This window comes from Balaenoptera acutorostrata, chromosome 12 (genome assembly GCF_949987535.1).
Source record: "Balaenoptera acutorostrata chromosome 12, mBalAcu1.1, whole genome shotgun sequence".
Lineage (NCBI taxonomy): Eukaryota > Metazoa > Chordata > Mammalia > Artiodactyla > Balaenopteridae > Balaenoptera > Balaenoptera acutorostrata.
Genome location: NC_080075.1, coordinates 93,658,087 through 93,674,047, shown reverse-complemented (window position 1 = coordinate 93,674,047; position 15,961 = coordinate 93,658,087). Strand labels below are relative to the sequence as shown.

The 15,961-nt window shown below is 50.2% G+C and overlaps 1 protein-coding gene across 3 annotated transcripts in view; it reads left to right on the top strand.

The window, feature by feature from the left end:
• SNTG2 (syntrophin gamma 2) overlaps positions 1–6,646 on the top strand; it is a 205,310-nt gene extending 198,664 nt beyond the window's left edge. For all 3 annotated transcript variants that reach the window (XM_057557764.1, XM_057557763.1, XM_057557762.1), the window contains one exon: positions 6,482–6,646. In XM_057557764.1, coding sequence (XP_057413747.1) covers positions 6,482–6,613 — 132 coding nt within the window. In that variant the 3' untranslated portion in view covers positions 6,614–6,646. The remainder of the gene's footprint in view (positions 1–6,481) is intronic.
• Positions 6,647–15,961: the final 9,315 nt, after the last annotated feature.

Genomic DNA, 15,961 nt, shown 5'->3' with positions numbered 1-15,961 from the left:
TTAATATCCTAAAATTGTAATCATCGAAACATTGTTTGATTCCACTGAAAAATCACAATTTGCTTAGTCAGTATTAGCAGGAAAACAATATTTAAAAATACAGGGGAAGTCAATATTCAAAGGAAGAGTTTTACAAACTGCATTAAGTGATGGATTGTCTGTGGTATTAGGAACAAACTATGTTAATTCAAAGGATCTTGACATAGCTTACAAATTCATTGCATTGAGCTGTCATTTTACTATCAGCAACTTGATTTTTTCCATACTTTATGTATAACTGTGTTGTCAACAACCCAGTTTTAATATAAACTAAAGACAAACTGAAGGATAAGTTCCATACACAAAACCAAAAGAAAGAGAAAACAAAAACGCAAAACCTACAGACACATATTGTTTGGAAACTGATTGTCAGCACTTTGCATGCATTTTTTGATGAAATTCATCAGAGGGACACATCTCATGTGACATTGTTATATCCGAATATTGTGTCAATTTTTAACATCTCTTCACTGCGGTTAATGAGATAATGCACCACATCTACTGTTTAAGTACAACTGAGATTGTGCAGAAACGCTTGACATTCTTGTACGTAGGGAGTGGATACAATCAAAATCAGACCGTAACCGCTGTCCAGGCTTTTGGGTCTGGAGGGGTACCACAGGGCAGCCAGTGGGGCAGTGATGCTGGCAGGGCCACGGGTCCCTGGGCTGTGATGGAGAGGCGGCCGCGCTCAGTCACGCCGCCCTGAGCGGAGTCCAGTGGACATTGCCACCAGCAGAGCGGGGTCAGAGGAGAGCGGGGAGAGGGAGGGAGGCCGGAAGTGATTGTACCGTGTGTTGGGTACTTGATCTGCATGGATGCGGCTAGCGCAGCAGTTCCTCCTCTGCTGATGCACTGATTTGCCCTTCGCCCTAGGGACTGCGGCCGGGAGGGGCCCCGGGACCCCTTCCAGGCTCAGGTCCGGTGCCGTCCGTGTGAACCGGGGGGACGCTTAGGAAGCCAGCCCCCCAGTGCGCCTTGGGATCCTGTGCTCACGGGTTCCAGGGGCTTCGCCAGAGCACCTGATGTCCCAGGACACGCTCACATGATACCTGGATTCCCTTTTCACAGGGACTCCTGTTTCATTCGATTTTAAAGTATTTATTTTTATTTTTTAATGTTTAGTCAACTCTTGGTTGGCTATCTGTGTTGATAAAGGGAGTAGAGGCATTGGATGATCTAAACCAGACAGTTTGAAACAGATGACATAAACTTTGGGGCATGCGTATTGAAGCAGACTCGGCTTCTTTGTGGCCCTCGGTTTAGGCAGCTTCAGTTTCCATTTTCAGGAAAAGAGAAAGTCCTAGAAAGTTGTGGAGGCCACAGGGGCAGATACAGGATTTGCAGAATTGAAGCTTAAACGGTCTGCAGGTGTCTCTTTATGAAAAAAAATACAAAATTGCAAATGCGATACGCTAACTAGACACAGAAATGAGTGTGAGACACATCAAACCTCCCAGGAGACCCAAACTGAACCCATGTCCACATGAACCCTCCCCCCAGATCCCAGGACCTCCGGCAGCCCCCCTGTGCCTCCCCTCTGGGGCCGTGGGGTGCGAGAGAGTAGGGCAGAGGGGGTCCAGGGCCTCAGCAGGTAACACAAGGACCAGGGACCCCTTGCTCAGGCCCCTCTCGGGGCCTTGCAAGTGGGGATAAAACTGGAGACAAAAGTAGTTTCCACGCTGTCACACGGACCAGGAAACATGCACATGGAGAGCCTCCAATAAACACGGGCGGCGGTTTGAAGAAACAGCTTCAGGCTGATGTTCTGCGTTTATTACAGCTTGTGAGACAGAGGGAAGGTTGGAAACGCCAGTCAGGAATCTAGAACCCGTGAGAGCACCTGTAGCTACCGCTGGATTTAAACCAAGAGCCGGACCCTGAATTCTGAATAGGAACCAAGGCTATGGCCAGTGGAAGGGAGAGCAGCGTGATGTCATCAGTGAACCAAGAGTTTCGGAGAAAACTGTTCCTATTAACTGAGCTTTTAGTTATGGGAGTGGTAGTCGGGGAGCAGTTAACCTTTGAGCGTTTATTGAGAATCTTGCTGGGATGTTTAACCAGATCGCTGCCTCAGGAATGGCGTAAAGAGAAAACGCCGAGTTGTGCTGGAATCCGAGGGAGGATTCTGGGGCTCTGGGAGCACAGAGGGGAAGTTATTTTTTCTATCCATTATTTACAAAAACGTCATGCAGTTCCGGGACTTGGGCGGACCCCGTAGTGACGCCAATGGCTGGAGCTTTGGGGTTGCAGTCTTTTTTAAAGAAAGTATTTGTTTTCATGTTTTCTACATCTTTCTCCTAAAAAAAGAGTGTAGCATAAACAAGCTTTCTGGAATTAAGGATTTACTTGCCTACTGATCTGCTTAATAGGTTATAAGCGAATTATAGTTAAGTCACAAGGACTGAATTTGGGGTCCACTGCAGGGAGGGACGGTGCCCTTCTACCCCCGACCCCTTTCCTATGCCCGTTGTTTGTATTTTACGCATTTCTCTATGATTTCATTTCTGCCTCTAGACTGAGCCGTCAAGGGCAGCTTTTCTTTAGCTTTTTATCTTCAGCACTTAGTAGATGTGTTTTAAATGAATAAATTAACGAAGAAAGAAAGAGCAAGTTAGTATTGAAAGAACTACCAGATACACTCACAAAAATTTTTATCAGTTTCCAAGGAGAAAATTGTTCCAATTATCGTGAAAATCCCTGACGACTACAGACCTCTGCACACGGAGGTTTCTGGCGAGCCCAGTTGAGAATCCACGGGGCAGACTCTGGTCCTTGAAGGCAGCACACTGCGTGATGAAGAAGAATTATGTCTTCAGGAGGAACAGAGGCGGGTGTTTTTCACTCTGTGATGATCCGGGAGGATAAACTCCACTGGAAACTATTCCTCGGCGTCATGAGTCGCTCAGACGGTCAGACGTGGACGGCGGGGGCTGAGCAGGGGTACATCACGCCGCTGCCGGCTTCAGCAAGTAACCGTGGCGGTGTCGGATTGTGGAGAGATGGTGGAGGGAGACAAGGCCAGGTTCCTCCTGAAGGGGGAGTGAAGCGGGACCTCGACAGAACAGGGGACACGCGAGTGCAGCCCCTTCCAAATATGGGTCTGAAATTGTCCTTAATCTGTTCTCCGGGAAGCTGGAACCGAACAGAGCTTTCCTTTCTTTGCTCTCCTTTACCCTTCCTCCCTCCCTTTCTTCCCTCCTTCCTTCTTCCCAGGTCCCCTGCACGGTCGGTCAGTAAGGTGCCCCTCGTCCGCGTGGGGACAGGGAAGGTGCACCAGCCGCATCCCGCCTGCGTCCAGGTTAGAGCCCAGCATCACCCGGCCGCCTCGCCGTTTCTCACCTGCTGGCCTTTGACTCCGCTTCTCAGCTTTCTTCCTGGACGTTGTGCTTCCCGTAGACATTTGCTTGGAAAACATCGGTCAAAGGTTTGCTGTGTCCAAGGGTCTCTGTGCAAGGCTCGTCTTGGTTACGACACCTGCCTGGGGACCCACCCCTCCCTCCGAGCCTTCCTGGGCTGTCGGGGCTTCACCACGGCCCGGTGGGTGGGGGGATCTTTTATCGCACCCGTTACGTTACAAGCCGCCACTGTGCTCAGTCCTTTGTAAGCACGACTGCCTCATCCCCACAACCAGCCCAGGAGAGAAGCGCTGGCATCACAATATATGTTTAATATGACACAAAACAGATTGTTCAAGTCGGCATAAAGTTTACGTTAACTCACGCAGAAGCCAGAACGACTTCCCCAGACCTCAACATGTGAATGTTTCTTCCACCAAGAGAGTCAGCCTGTCCTTTGAAGCTTCGAAGCCAGGAACTGACTTCTCCTCTCCAGCTATGCGAGTCCTAGGTGGCAGTACTTCCAATGCAAGGCGGTTCTGTCTACATGGAAGATCAGTGGTTCAGTGTAGCCGCGCTATGAATTACCTTCTCTGGATCTCCTGGATAGCTTGCTGCAGCTTCTACGTCAGCGATTGCTGCTTCACCTTGCACTTGAACCCTTCTCCCTGCCCAGCTCCACCCGCTGCATGCCTGCTGGATGCCTCCAGGGCAGCTCAGCCCCCAGCCATCCCCTCCCCTCCACCCGCTCTCGGGCCCCAGCCGCGCCCACTGGACGGCTCTCCTCCAGGGTGGAGGAGGCCCGGGTGCCTCTGTGAGGTGTGTGAGGTGCCGCCCTGCTCCCTGAGCTCCTGCAGGACGACATCCCCTCCGCAGAGCCTCCGTCTCCGAGGGGCACACAGACCAGCAGGCACCAAGGGGGATGCGGCCTGAGAATCTGCTTTTCCAGGACGCTCCCCGGATGTGCTGACGCCTCAGGACCGCTCGGTGTAAGAGCTAGTGCACTAGGTTTCTTCTGGATGTTTTGTCAGGAAACGGCGAGGGCCCATTGGACCAAAGTTTGTCCTGGATTTCGGTGCCAGTTCTGTGACTAGTCAGCCTGTCACCTCGCAGAAGTTACCTAAAACCCTAAAACTTCCATTTCCACCTCTGGAAAATGAACTTGGCGCCTTACTCAGGGTGTCCTGCTTCACTTTTGACCTTTGAGGCTGACCTTTGATGCTCTATTAACAGATGGCTTGAAGAGGACCGGCGTTGGCTGGGTACCGACGTTGTACCGGAAGCCATGTTTTCCCTCCACGGCCTCCTGCGCTGGCCGTGCAGGGAACCACTGTCCCCTCCGCCGGGCCCGGCTCCGTCCTGGGCCGTGTGGGTCACACCCCATGGGGAGCCACTCGGTGGAGTTTCAGGAACTTTGCCAGCCTGTCATCAGTCCGTGGGGAGTATTTACAAATACCACAGCCATCAGCAAACGCTGCAGCTCAGAGGCCCCGGCAGAGCACTGCCCGGGCCGCAGAGTCCACGAACGGGAGACCCGTATCCGATCCCCGCAGTGGACCTGTGTCCACGCTCAGCGGCTGGGCCCCGATCTGAGTTCCCTGTAGAATAACACATGGTAAACTGTGTTCTGTGCGTGATTATCCCTGCTAATTGTCACATTCAGTTATACTCGTTTGGGGCATTTTCTAAGGGAAATTACAGCGTGTATTCACTTATTCTAGAGACTCGTTCATTTATTTAACAATCCTCTCTTTCAAGTATAGCTTTGATCAGCTTCCATGTTGAATTCTTTGGGAATGACAGTAGTTAAGGCTCCCTTTGAAATACAGTCTGTGTCTGAATTGCTACAGCTGAGTGGAAACTGGTCTCTTAAACGGTTACAGACTTTAAAATTTCCCCCTCGTGCACTGGGCCATTCGATGACAATTAGGGAAAACTAAAAGCCCAGGAGGGCTACCGCTCCTCGGAAGGGCTGTCTGTCATCTCACAGACAGTTTTTGACACATGTCTGTGGTTTGCGCAGCAAGATGGAAATAGGGGTAGTGCCATAAGGAAATGTGATTTCTGCATGAGGAGATGTATTGAGGGCATCTGGGCAATGTTAACACTTACACGTTCATTGCAAGTGTCACCCTTGTGATAGATGGAACATTCCTGAGAGTAAGGATCATAAAAGAAGAAATGTTTTCTCAAGTTTGGGTGACCTCAGTCTTCATAGTTTGACGAGCCCAGTATAGACCCTCATGGCTTCCTGAGAGGTTTAGCTAATTAAGGAAAAGATCAAGGTATTAAAACACTTAAAATTTGATAATTATGCCAAGCTGTAGATCATATTTAAAATCAGTTGTTTCAGCCACCATGAAATGTTAAAAGACTTTATAAAAATCGAGGTCATTGGGACAAATAAATTGCAGAGGAAAGTAACCAGGTGACAGGGTTCAGTGGGCGAAACTCACAGGACATGAGACAGAACTTGCTGGCTGTGTGCCCCAGCCTCTAGCTCCACAGAGGCTCTAGCTAGCAGCTCTCTGACCTGCCGAGCACGCGGACACACACATCCATGTGCACGAACACTTACAACACACGTGTGCATGCATGCACACAGGCACACATGCATGCAGAGTGTACACACATGGGCACCTAAGTACAGCGGCACATGTGTAAACATACGTTCACACATGTGCACAGGCGCACGTGCACACACGCAGGGTCTAGCACGATTCATTCTGCTAAATTGGGAACACGGTGAGCCCTGCCGTGTGAGAGCTCTGACAGGCTTCAGTGGAGGCCGAAGTCCTGACCTGATGCTGCTGGTCAGGTGACTGAAAACCCAGCACAGATGCAGTCAGGATGCCGAACAGAGGACCTGAGTGCTAACCTATGTTAGTTACAAGAAAATCAAGAATTAAACCCAATTGTCAGGATATCGGTGAAAAACACCCAGAGGACCAGTGTGTTCATGTTACAGCCACCTTTCTTAGTTCATGTGTGTTTGTACTTGAGCAACTTCCTTGCGGTTCTAAGAACATAGAATCTGTTACATTTTCTGCCGTGTGTTTTTCTGACATTTATAATATGTAAGTACGTGCTGTTTTTTCTCGCAGGAACTGGAGTTTCAGGATCTGACGGCTGTCCTGCACTGCATCCACGCCTTCATAGCAGCGAGGGTGGCCTCGGTGGATCCGGTGTTTATAGACAGTCAGAGTATTGCCAGAAAATACGTGCACAGCAGCTGAACAGTGCTTCTGTTGAGTGCTGAAATCTAAATTATTTTCTTAAGAAATGAATATTTCCTGCACAATATTGCGACTTTGTGTGATTTTATAATGATCCTATAGTTGTGATACCAATAAAACATGTCACTAGTTTCCAGAGATGGGTCGGACTTGTTCCATCTGACAAGGAACACAGCCTCCGCTCAGGGAAAGCTGTGGCTGAGAAAACTCGACTTCCCTGTGAAATAAGCTGTCACCACAGTCCTCCAGATCACGTGAAGGTGCCAACAACACACACTGCTAAGACCCACATTTCACTTCCATTTCTATTTCCTTACAGTCGAAAATCCCAGGAGCTCACCACTTTTATTTTCCCCAAGAATGGAAAGTTTTCCTTTGGATTTCCATCATGGTTTATCCCAGGACATGGGATATAGTTCTCTGTGCTATACAACAACTAGGGATGATCATACTAAGTGAAGTAAGTCAGGCAGAGAAAGACAAATATCATATGATGTCACTTATATGTGGAATCTTAAAAATGATACAAACGAACTTATTTACAAAACAGAAACAGACCCACAGACGTAGAAAACAAACTTATGGTTACCAAAGGCGAAAAGGTGGGTGGGAGGGATAAATTGGGAGTTCGGGATTAACAAATACACACTACTCTCTCTCTCTCTCTCTCTCTCTCTCTCTATATATATATATATATATATAAAGAGAAAGATAAAACGATGCAGTGGTCATTGACGGCCAACTTGACGGCCAACTTGATTTCACTCAGAAAAGCCTTTTCCTCTCAGTGGCCAAGACCCTGCTGGACACAGGATTCCCATCTCAGGAGGCCTTTCTGCCCACCATGGCCACCTTGGACAAGTGAACACTGGGCCACTCGGCAGCCCTGCAGACTTGCAGTCAGGGGGAAAGGGACACAGGCCACCCATCAGAAGCACAGCTAAGTCAGAAAGAGAGACGGGATTGGTAAAAACGCACCCTAGAAACTTTGTAAAGCTCCCAACTGGCTAACCCTGGGATAAAACTAGCACAGTGTATGTTCTAGAACATAGAACTACCCTGAAGTTAAAAGACTCTAAATCCAGGGAGACAGAGTCAACCGAGCTAGTGTGAGAAAAACGTGGAGGTCTGAGGTGAACAGCTGATGGTAGGTTTATTTATTAAACAAACACTTGTTTAAGGTTCTTCGGGGCAGGCACTATGGCTGGTCCTACAGCCACAGCAAGAGGAGGCTAGGACCCGGTGCAGCCTGTGGGCTCGGATGAGGCCAGGTGGCCTCAGGAGGCCAACGTGACAGGTGACGGCAGCAGCCGAGATCCACCCTCGTGGGTCAGTTCAGACATGGGATGTGGCCTTCATGCTTCCAGAAGAACGTTGGCATATTGGTTCCAAATAGACATCATTTTGTACTACAACACGTTTTGTATAAACTATGACTGCCTACCACAGGTTAAGAATTCTAGAGTTTTGTATAGTAATTAGGAAGCTGGTTTACTTTAAAGCCCTGGACCATTCGTAAATGTGATGGTAATTGTACCACGTTAGCAGGATTTCCATAATCTGGCTTACAGTGTTCTTTTCTGTGTGTTTTAATTTTAAAACTCGAAGGCAATACCCACATGACTTAGAATTTCCTCACTCTTGATAAAACAGTGCATACTTGGACGTTTGGATAAGAGTGAGTGTCTTATTCCGTTCGGGCTGCTGTAAAAGAAACCACAGACTGGGGGTTTATAAACCACAGACATTCGTTTCTCCCAGTTCTGGAGGCCGAAGTCTGAGATCAAGGCGTCTGCAGACTCCGAACCCTCTTCCCGGTTCAGATGGCGTCTTCTCGCTGTGTCCTCACCCGGAGGAAGGGGTGCTATAAGGTCACCCATCATGAGGATCCACCCGTGTGGCCTCGTCAGCTCCCAGAGGCGCTGCTTCCAGACACCAGCACCCTGGGGGCTTGGCTTCCATACATGAATTTGGGGGGAGGGGGCAGAAACCGTCATAGCAATAAGGAAGAACACAAATTTAACTGGCTTTATACAGCTCTTGTATTTTTTTTCTCAAAGTGCTGAGAGTCTGGACAGACTTTCCTGACTTTTTGAAATGCAGGTGACTCACAGTTCTGTCCTAGAGGACATTCTTTTATTTGTTCAAAAAGCACTGATAAATCCCTACTATGCTCAGGGCCATTAACCATTAACTGTTGTAGGTAATTCAGACACAGAGAGTTCAGGGTCATGTGTTCACAGTTGTAGGAAATCCCCGCCCAGCCTTCAGTCTCACTGTCATTCCCCATGTCATTAATTTCTTTTTTTTTTTAATTTTGTTTTTCTCAGTTTTTTTGGTGTCATTAATTTCAAAGGTCAATGGATAGTTGAAGTTCCCAAGCCTGAATGTATTCCAACATGTGCTCTGACATACAACTGTTGGTGATGAATAAAACCCTAAACAATGGTGAGAAGAACATATATAGTTTCAGAATATTCAAGGAAAATATAAACGGCGTTCTAAAAGATAAAGTAAGCTGCTACCTACAGTATGTCTACAGCATCCAGTTCAAATTCATAAGTAATAGGCTGAGTGTGATAAATTAGCATTGTTTTTATGCTGATAGGTATAGAAATGCCTGTGTTGGTTTAGAACTCTTTTCTCCCCTTGGGAAGTAAAACCACCTTTGAAGACTCTTCAGCCTAACGGACTAAGCAGCTCCACCGTCACCCACCCGGCCTCTCTGCTTCTCTCACGCTTTCCCTTTACCTGCCCATTGCGTGCATTCGGGACGCAGGTAGAATAACGCTGAGAAAATCAGCTGCCGAATCAGCAGTCTTCTCCCTGCTCAGGATTTCGGAGCCGTCCACGGCTTCAGCTCACAGGGTCGGGGGTGAACCGCTCTCAAATGGATTTCTGCCCCTAACCAAAGAGTATTCTAGAACGAGGACAGCAGCGGTGAGCCAAGCGGACAAAAATCTTCGCCGTGTTCCCCAAACTGGAGCCACGGTTCCGACCGGGAATCCAGAAGACGTATATTCCGGATGCTCTGAAACAAGGGAGCGAGGAGTCCAGGACGCGGAATCAGCAACAGGCCTCCTCGGACAAACTGCTCCCGGGGTCAAGGCTTCGGACGCTGTCTCACAAGGTCACGAGGATCCAGTCTGGACAGAGACGTTCTTTACGCCCAAACTGCTGGAACGCGAGGAACTGGAAACCCCCTCGGGTCCAGTTCCTGTGCCGCAGCCGCGTCACCGGCTCCTCTGTGGCGGGGACCTCTGGTCACCTCCACCAGAAACCCTCCTGCCCCTCCGGTCCCGGGACAACCCCGGCCAGCCCCAGGCTTTTGTGTGTGTGTTCCTTTTTGTTTTCACTGACCCGGCTGAATTTTTGGCTGAGTTCATCTTTTGTTGTTAGTCGTGGATTATGAATTTTCCAATTTTCCGTGACTTACCAACCCATGACCTCTCAGGGAAACAATCCCTGCCGTGTTGGGCTTTTCCTATCTAGCTGAACCAAATGGTGGCCCTTTAGGGGTCTAACTTTCAGCAGAGAATATCTGAAAACATTTATGCAACATTGTTGACAGAGGAATTCTTTGGAAAGAACAGCACACCTGAAAAGGTGAGCCCTTTAATTTGTAGATTTAGCTTTTAAATAGATGCATGCGAATTTTAAACATTGACACAAAAAGATTGATTAGTGAGTTTTTTCATTCTTTTTTTTTCTCATTTTCAAATTTTAAAAAGAAAAATTATCATGAAGTAAATTGCATCAAATTACTTCCATCACAAATTGCTGATAGAACATGTAGAAGATAGAAAAAATCACACTCTTAACTTGGGTCTACATTAGCAGAGTAAAGTGGTGAATTAAAAGCTCATCTTCATAATGGAAGAGAGGCTCTATTTTGGTTTACAGCATCTACACCATCACATGAAAATGCATTCAGAGGCACGAATTACTCAGTATTTCCAACCCTACAGATCCCTCAGGCTTCGCATTCTAAATTCTATTTCTGTGTTTTGTTGAAGCTGCATACGAACCACGATTCTGCTATATTCCCTTGTTTTGATAAATAGCCTCAGTTCCAAAACGCAGCGTGAGGTAAAATTAGAGCCCCGTCTCCGTGTCGCCCGCAGGGCACCGGGCACTCTCAGCCAAGAAGGGCCGGGGGTCGCGGCCAGGTGACGCTGCTTCTGCCAGGGGGTCCCAGAGTTGGCCAGGGGCACAGCCCTACGGCGCGGCCAAGGCCCAGGCCGTAAATGAGCGGGGGCCGCGCCTTCCGAGCCAAACCCAGGCCCGAGCCCTCCTCCCCACTCCCCCTTTCTCCCCAGAATTGAGAATAAAGGCATTTAACCACAGGTAACGCTCCGAGATCAATTTAATGGTATTTCAGAACTGAGCAAACTTAAATGCTTCTGGCGATGAAAGAAAACCAAATGCACATTTCTAAAAAACTTCCCGAGGGCCGTGGCAGCATGACAGACAGTGGTACAAAAACACGAGCACAGCTTTCCTGAAAAGTGGTTTATATTCTGGCAATGACAAAATAGATAATACAGAATTTGGTTGGAAAAAAGATATATGCTTTATTGGTACCTAACAGTAAATTTACACCACAGTAAGAGACAAGAATATTAAATAATACATATTTTTCCTGAGAAAAAATTTTCTCCTAGAATAAACTGTTCCTTTAAAACTGGAATTCAAAGCGAATGCAAAACAAAAAGAATATCCGCATGTTTCCTTCAGGGAAATCAATATTCCCGATTTCCTCCAGGTAGATGTTATTTTTCACCTTGACTCACACACCGAGAGAAAAGCCTGCCTGCCCTGAGCACAGTCTTTGTCTCGGATTCGGCGGGAGATTCATGAGCTCCACAAGAATAATATGTGCCTGCACGTGTGTGTACCATAGGCACGTGTGTGCACAGATGTGTGTGTTCCTGCCTGTGTGTGCCCGCATGGGGGCCTACGTGTGTGAGTGTGTGTACGTGTGTGTACGTGTGTGTTCCTCCCTGTGTGTGCGTGTGTTCCTGCCTGTGTGTGCCCGCATGGGGGCCCACGTGTGGGTGTGTGTACACGTGTGTGTACGTGTGTGTGTACGTGTGTGTTCCTGCCTGTGTGTGCATGTTCCTGCCTGTGTGTGCCTGCATGGGGGCCTACGTGTGTGTGTGTAAATGTGTGAGCATGTGTATGTGTGCATGTATGTGTGCATATGTGTGTTCCTGCATGGGAGCCTACGTGTGTGTGTACGTGTGTGTACGTGTGTGTGTACTGTGTACATGTGTGAGTGTGTGCGTACACGTGTGAGTGTGTACATGTGTGAGTGTGTGTACACGCGTGTGTACGTGTGTACTGTGTACATGTGTGAGTGTGTGCGTACACGTGTGTGTACATGTGTGAGTGTGTGCGTACACGTGTGTGAGTGTGTGTACACGTGTGTGTGTGAGTGTGTGCACGTGTGTGTATGGAGCAGGAGGAAGGCAATTTCAGAAATAAACATGGATTCCGTCTCCAGAACCTGGAACCTGGAGAAGTGAGGACACAGCAAACGTCTACCAGCCCCACCCCTTCCCCGGGGCAGACTCTCCGTTTGAGGATCTTCTGAGAAGGAAAACAAACGTCGCCATCCAGTCGGGTGACATGGAGCGGCTCAGACACCAAGGCGCTCACAGTCACAGAGCCGTCCCTGATCCGCGGGGCCGGGTGCACCCTCCAGGTACGGTGACAAGCAGGTGACGGGAGGGGCTGGGGAGAGCGGGGGGGTCGGGCTCGGGGGCCCCTCCTGCCTCAGTGCCCGGACGCTGACCCCGGGGGAGCCTGACTTCTTCCTCTGAGCTTCCAGGACTCCCACGGCAGGGCTGGGACCCGGTGCCCTGAGGCTCGCTCAGCCCGAACCTTTGACCCCTGCGGCCAGGGGCGTGGGCGTCCCACTCCTGAGGCCGGAGGCTCAGCTGCTGCTTCCTCGGGCTTTTATTCTGGGAAGTCGGGCCTCTCCTGGGTCAGCAGACGCTATCAGCACTGAAACGGCCTTAGGTCATTGCTGACAGTGACCAGGGTCAGCAGTGACAGTGACAAAGGTCAGCACTGAGAGGGACGGAGTCAGCGGCGACAGTGACCAGGGTCAGCAGTGACAGAGACAAAGGTCAGCGCTGACAGGGACGGAGGTCAGCAGTGACTGTGACCAGGGTCAGCAGTGACAGTGACAAGATTAGCACTGACAGTGACCAGGATCAGCAGTGACAGTGACAAAGGTCAGCACTAACAGTGACCAGGGTCAGCAGTGACAGTGACCAGGGTCAGCAGTGACAGTGACAAGGTCAGCACTAACAGGGACGGAGGTCAGTGGTGACAGTGACCAGGGTCAGCAGTGACAGAGACAAGGTCAGCACTGACAGGGATGGAGGTCAGCAGTGACAGTGACCAGGGTCAGCAGTGACAGTGACAAAGGTCAGCACTGACAGGGACGGAGGTCAGTGCTGACAGGGACGGAGGTCAGCGGTGACAGTGACCAGGGTCAGCGGTGACCACGAGCAGGGTCAGTGGTGACAGTGAGCAGGGCCGGCAGCAGCCACGTGGAGGGCGAGCCGTGTCAGCACCAGGGGTCGGGGCTGGCCCTGCGGGGGTGAGGCAGGCGTGTGACCCTGCTTCCCCATGGTGGCCGTCCTTGCTGGGCCTGTGTGGAGGCCGAGCCCTCCCTGCTCCCCGAGGCAGAGCAGGTGCCCTGGCGCTCCCACGCCCGCCGCCCCGGGCTCTGGCCCCGGAGGAGGCTCCGGGAGGACCCCGAAGCAGCAGGTGTCCGGCGCTCCCTGTGCACTGGCCCATCCTGGAGGATGAGGGTGGAATGATCTAGGGCCTGTCCTCAGGGGCGGCGGGGGCAGGGACCCCAGCAGGACGACGGGGAGGGGCTTCCCTCGGGGAATTAGGTTCTGGGATGGTAAGAAGAGAGCTCGACAAAATAAATCTTAAAATTAATAAATGAGGGCTTCTCTGATACAGGAGCGTGAGAACAAGCGTTCCCGCCCACCCCTGGCCGGAGGTTCCTCCCCCGTGCTGTGACTTTGGGTCCCCGGCCCTCCTCGAGGCCAAGTTCAACCGCCTCTCCTAGACCCGCCCGGCCGGCTCCACCGAAGGCAGGACGGGACCCGGGGGTCAGCCTGTGGGGCTTGAGCACACACGTGGAGAGCCTTGGTCGCCACGTCACACGGGAGGACCTCTGGGAACACAGGACCAGCAATGGACTCAGACAGGCACGTACGTCCCAAAGCGTGCCGTCGGGCTGAGGGCCCCTTGGGGACGCTCAGACTTTGGGGAAGGGATTGCACCCAGGAAAGTGCCCACTGGACCCCGTGGTGGGTACGGGAGGGCTCCTAGGGTCTGTGCCATCCCAGAGGATGGGCTTCCCGTGACGCAGGGGATGGAGGTGGGCCCCGGGGCCGCGCCCTCGGACGGATCAAGGGCTCTGTTAATCTCTTCCCTTTAACCATGAGTTCATCTCGTGAGCTGTGTCTCACCCGTGTTTCGAGCGAGCAAATACAAACTAAGAGGCTTGATTCTCCTGTGGTAATGAGGGGAGAGACTGCCCCCTCCTCCTTTTTCGTTGGAAAACTTGGAATTGTAAGTTCTTTCTCCTTCTCTTTGAAATGTAGATAATTTCCTTTTAAAGCTAAATAAGCCTTCTTGCCAGCTTTACAGCCCAGGAACATCTTTCTCAAGGGCCTGGAAACATCTCTGATCTGTGAGGTCAAGGAATAAGCCTTGTCTCCCATCCTGGGAGGGAAGAGCCCAGCTTCAGAGGGCCTCAGAAAATAACTCTGTTTATTTAGTTCACTGCAGTAATCGTTACCAGCTGTACTGTCTCAACTACATTCACAAATGTGAGAAGACAAATGCTTTGTCCACCTGTGCTAGTAAAATTCACTTTTCCCTTATACACTGAAAATTTTGTGTGTATTTAGCACACAAAATATCAGGTATTTGCCATCACATTGAATAAAAGGGAACGCACATTTTTTATTTATTTATTTATTTATTTATTTATTTATTTATTTATTTATTTATGGCTGTGTTGGGTCTTCGTTTCTGTGCGAGGGCTTTCTCTAGTTGTGGCAAGTGGGGGCCCCTCTTCATCGCGGTGCGCGGGCCTCTCATTATCGCGGCCTCTCTTGTTGCGGAGCACAGGGTCCAGACGCGCAGGCTCAGTAGTTGTGGCTCACGGGCCTAGTTGCTTCGCGGCATGTGGGATCTTCCCAGACCAGGGCTCGAACCCGTGTCCCCTGCATTGGCAGGCAGATTCTCGGCCACTGCGCCACCAGGGAATTCCGGGAATGCACATTTTGACTCACTATTCTATTGCTCATTATTAAATAATCCATGGGTTAAATTGGCAGAGGTAAATAAAAATCACCCTTTAGCCCACCTCCAGCCCGCTGATGTGAGGAACCGTGGCCTTGTTATTCCACCACGAGAAACAGAAAAGAGGCAGATGCTCACCGTGTCAGGTGATGACGATCACTCAGAGAATCACGCTGACACAAACGCATCCTGACGAGGTGGGAGCTGCCACGTGGTCAGGCCAGGCTATGCGGTGTGGTGTCACTGGGGCCGGGAAGAGCCCCCCGGGGGCAGGATGAAGATGCCCCAGGAGCCGGGAAGAGGAGCTCAGAAAGGACGCGGCTGTGAGAGCGGCCCCGCCAGCAGGCCACGGTCGGGACACCTGCGTTGCTCTGGGTGAGACGGAAGGCAGCCGGAGGGTGTGGAGCCCAGGGCAGCAGACAGCCGCCCTGCTCGTGATCCTTTCATTCAGACCCAGCAGCGACTGGGTGTCTGACCGTTGGCGGGAACTTCCGCATCTCCGAGCCTCAGTTTCCTCATCTGAAAATAGAAACGATGGCAGGTGCCTCGTAAGGATGCTACAGGGGCTGCACACGGTCATACACGTGCAGCGTCACGTCCTTTATCCAAGTGCCTTACCTGGAAAACCAGTGCTTCCATGTTTGCTACAGCATGTTGTCTCTGTAAATTCTCTGAATTAGGTGATTATTATTGCTTACCAGGAAAGTTACCCCCTTTTGCCACAAGAAAACACAACCTGAAACGCGGGGCTTCTGGCTGGAGAGCCCTTTTCAGCCTGGGCACCGTGGACTTTAATTGCCATCCTTCATACAGCACTTGACCTTCTGTCCTTGTTAGCAAGCTTCTTACATTCAGAAACCTCATTTCGCAAAGTTATTAAAAATCGGTAGGGGGACTCCTGGGTTAAAGAAAACACACGCAGTTGTACCTGAAAACCAGAAATATTTGTGACTTGACTTTGCAAGTGTCTGAGAAGAAGAACCGCTCCATTATAATGTGTGAATT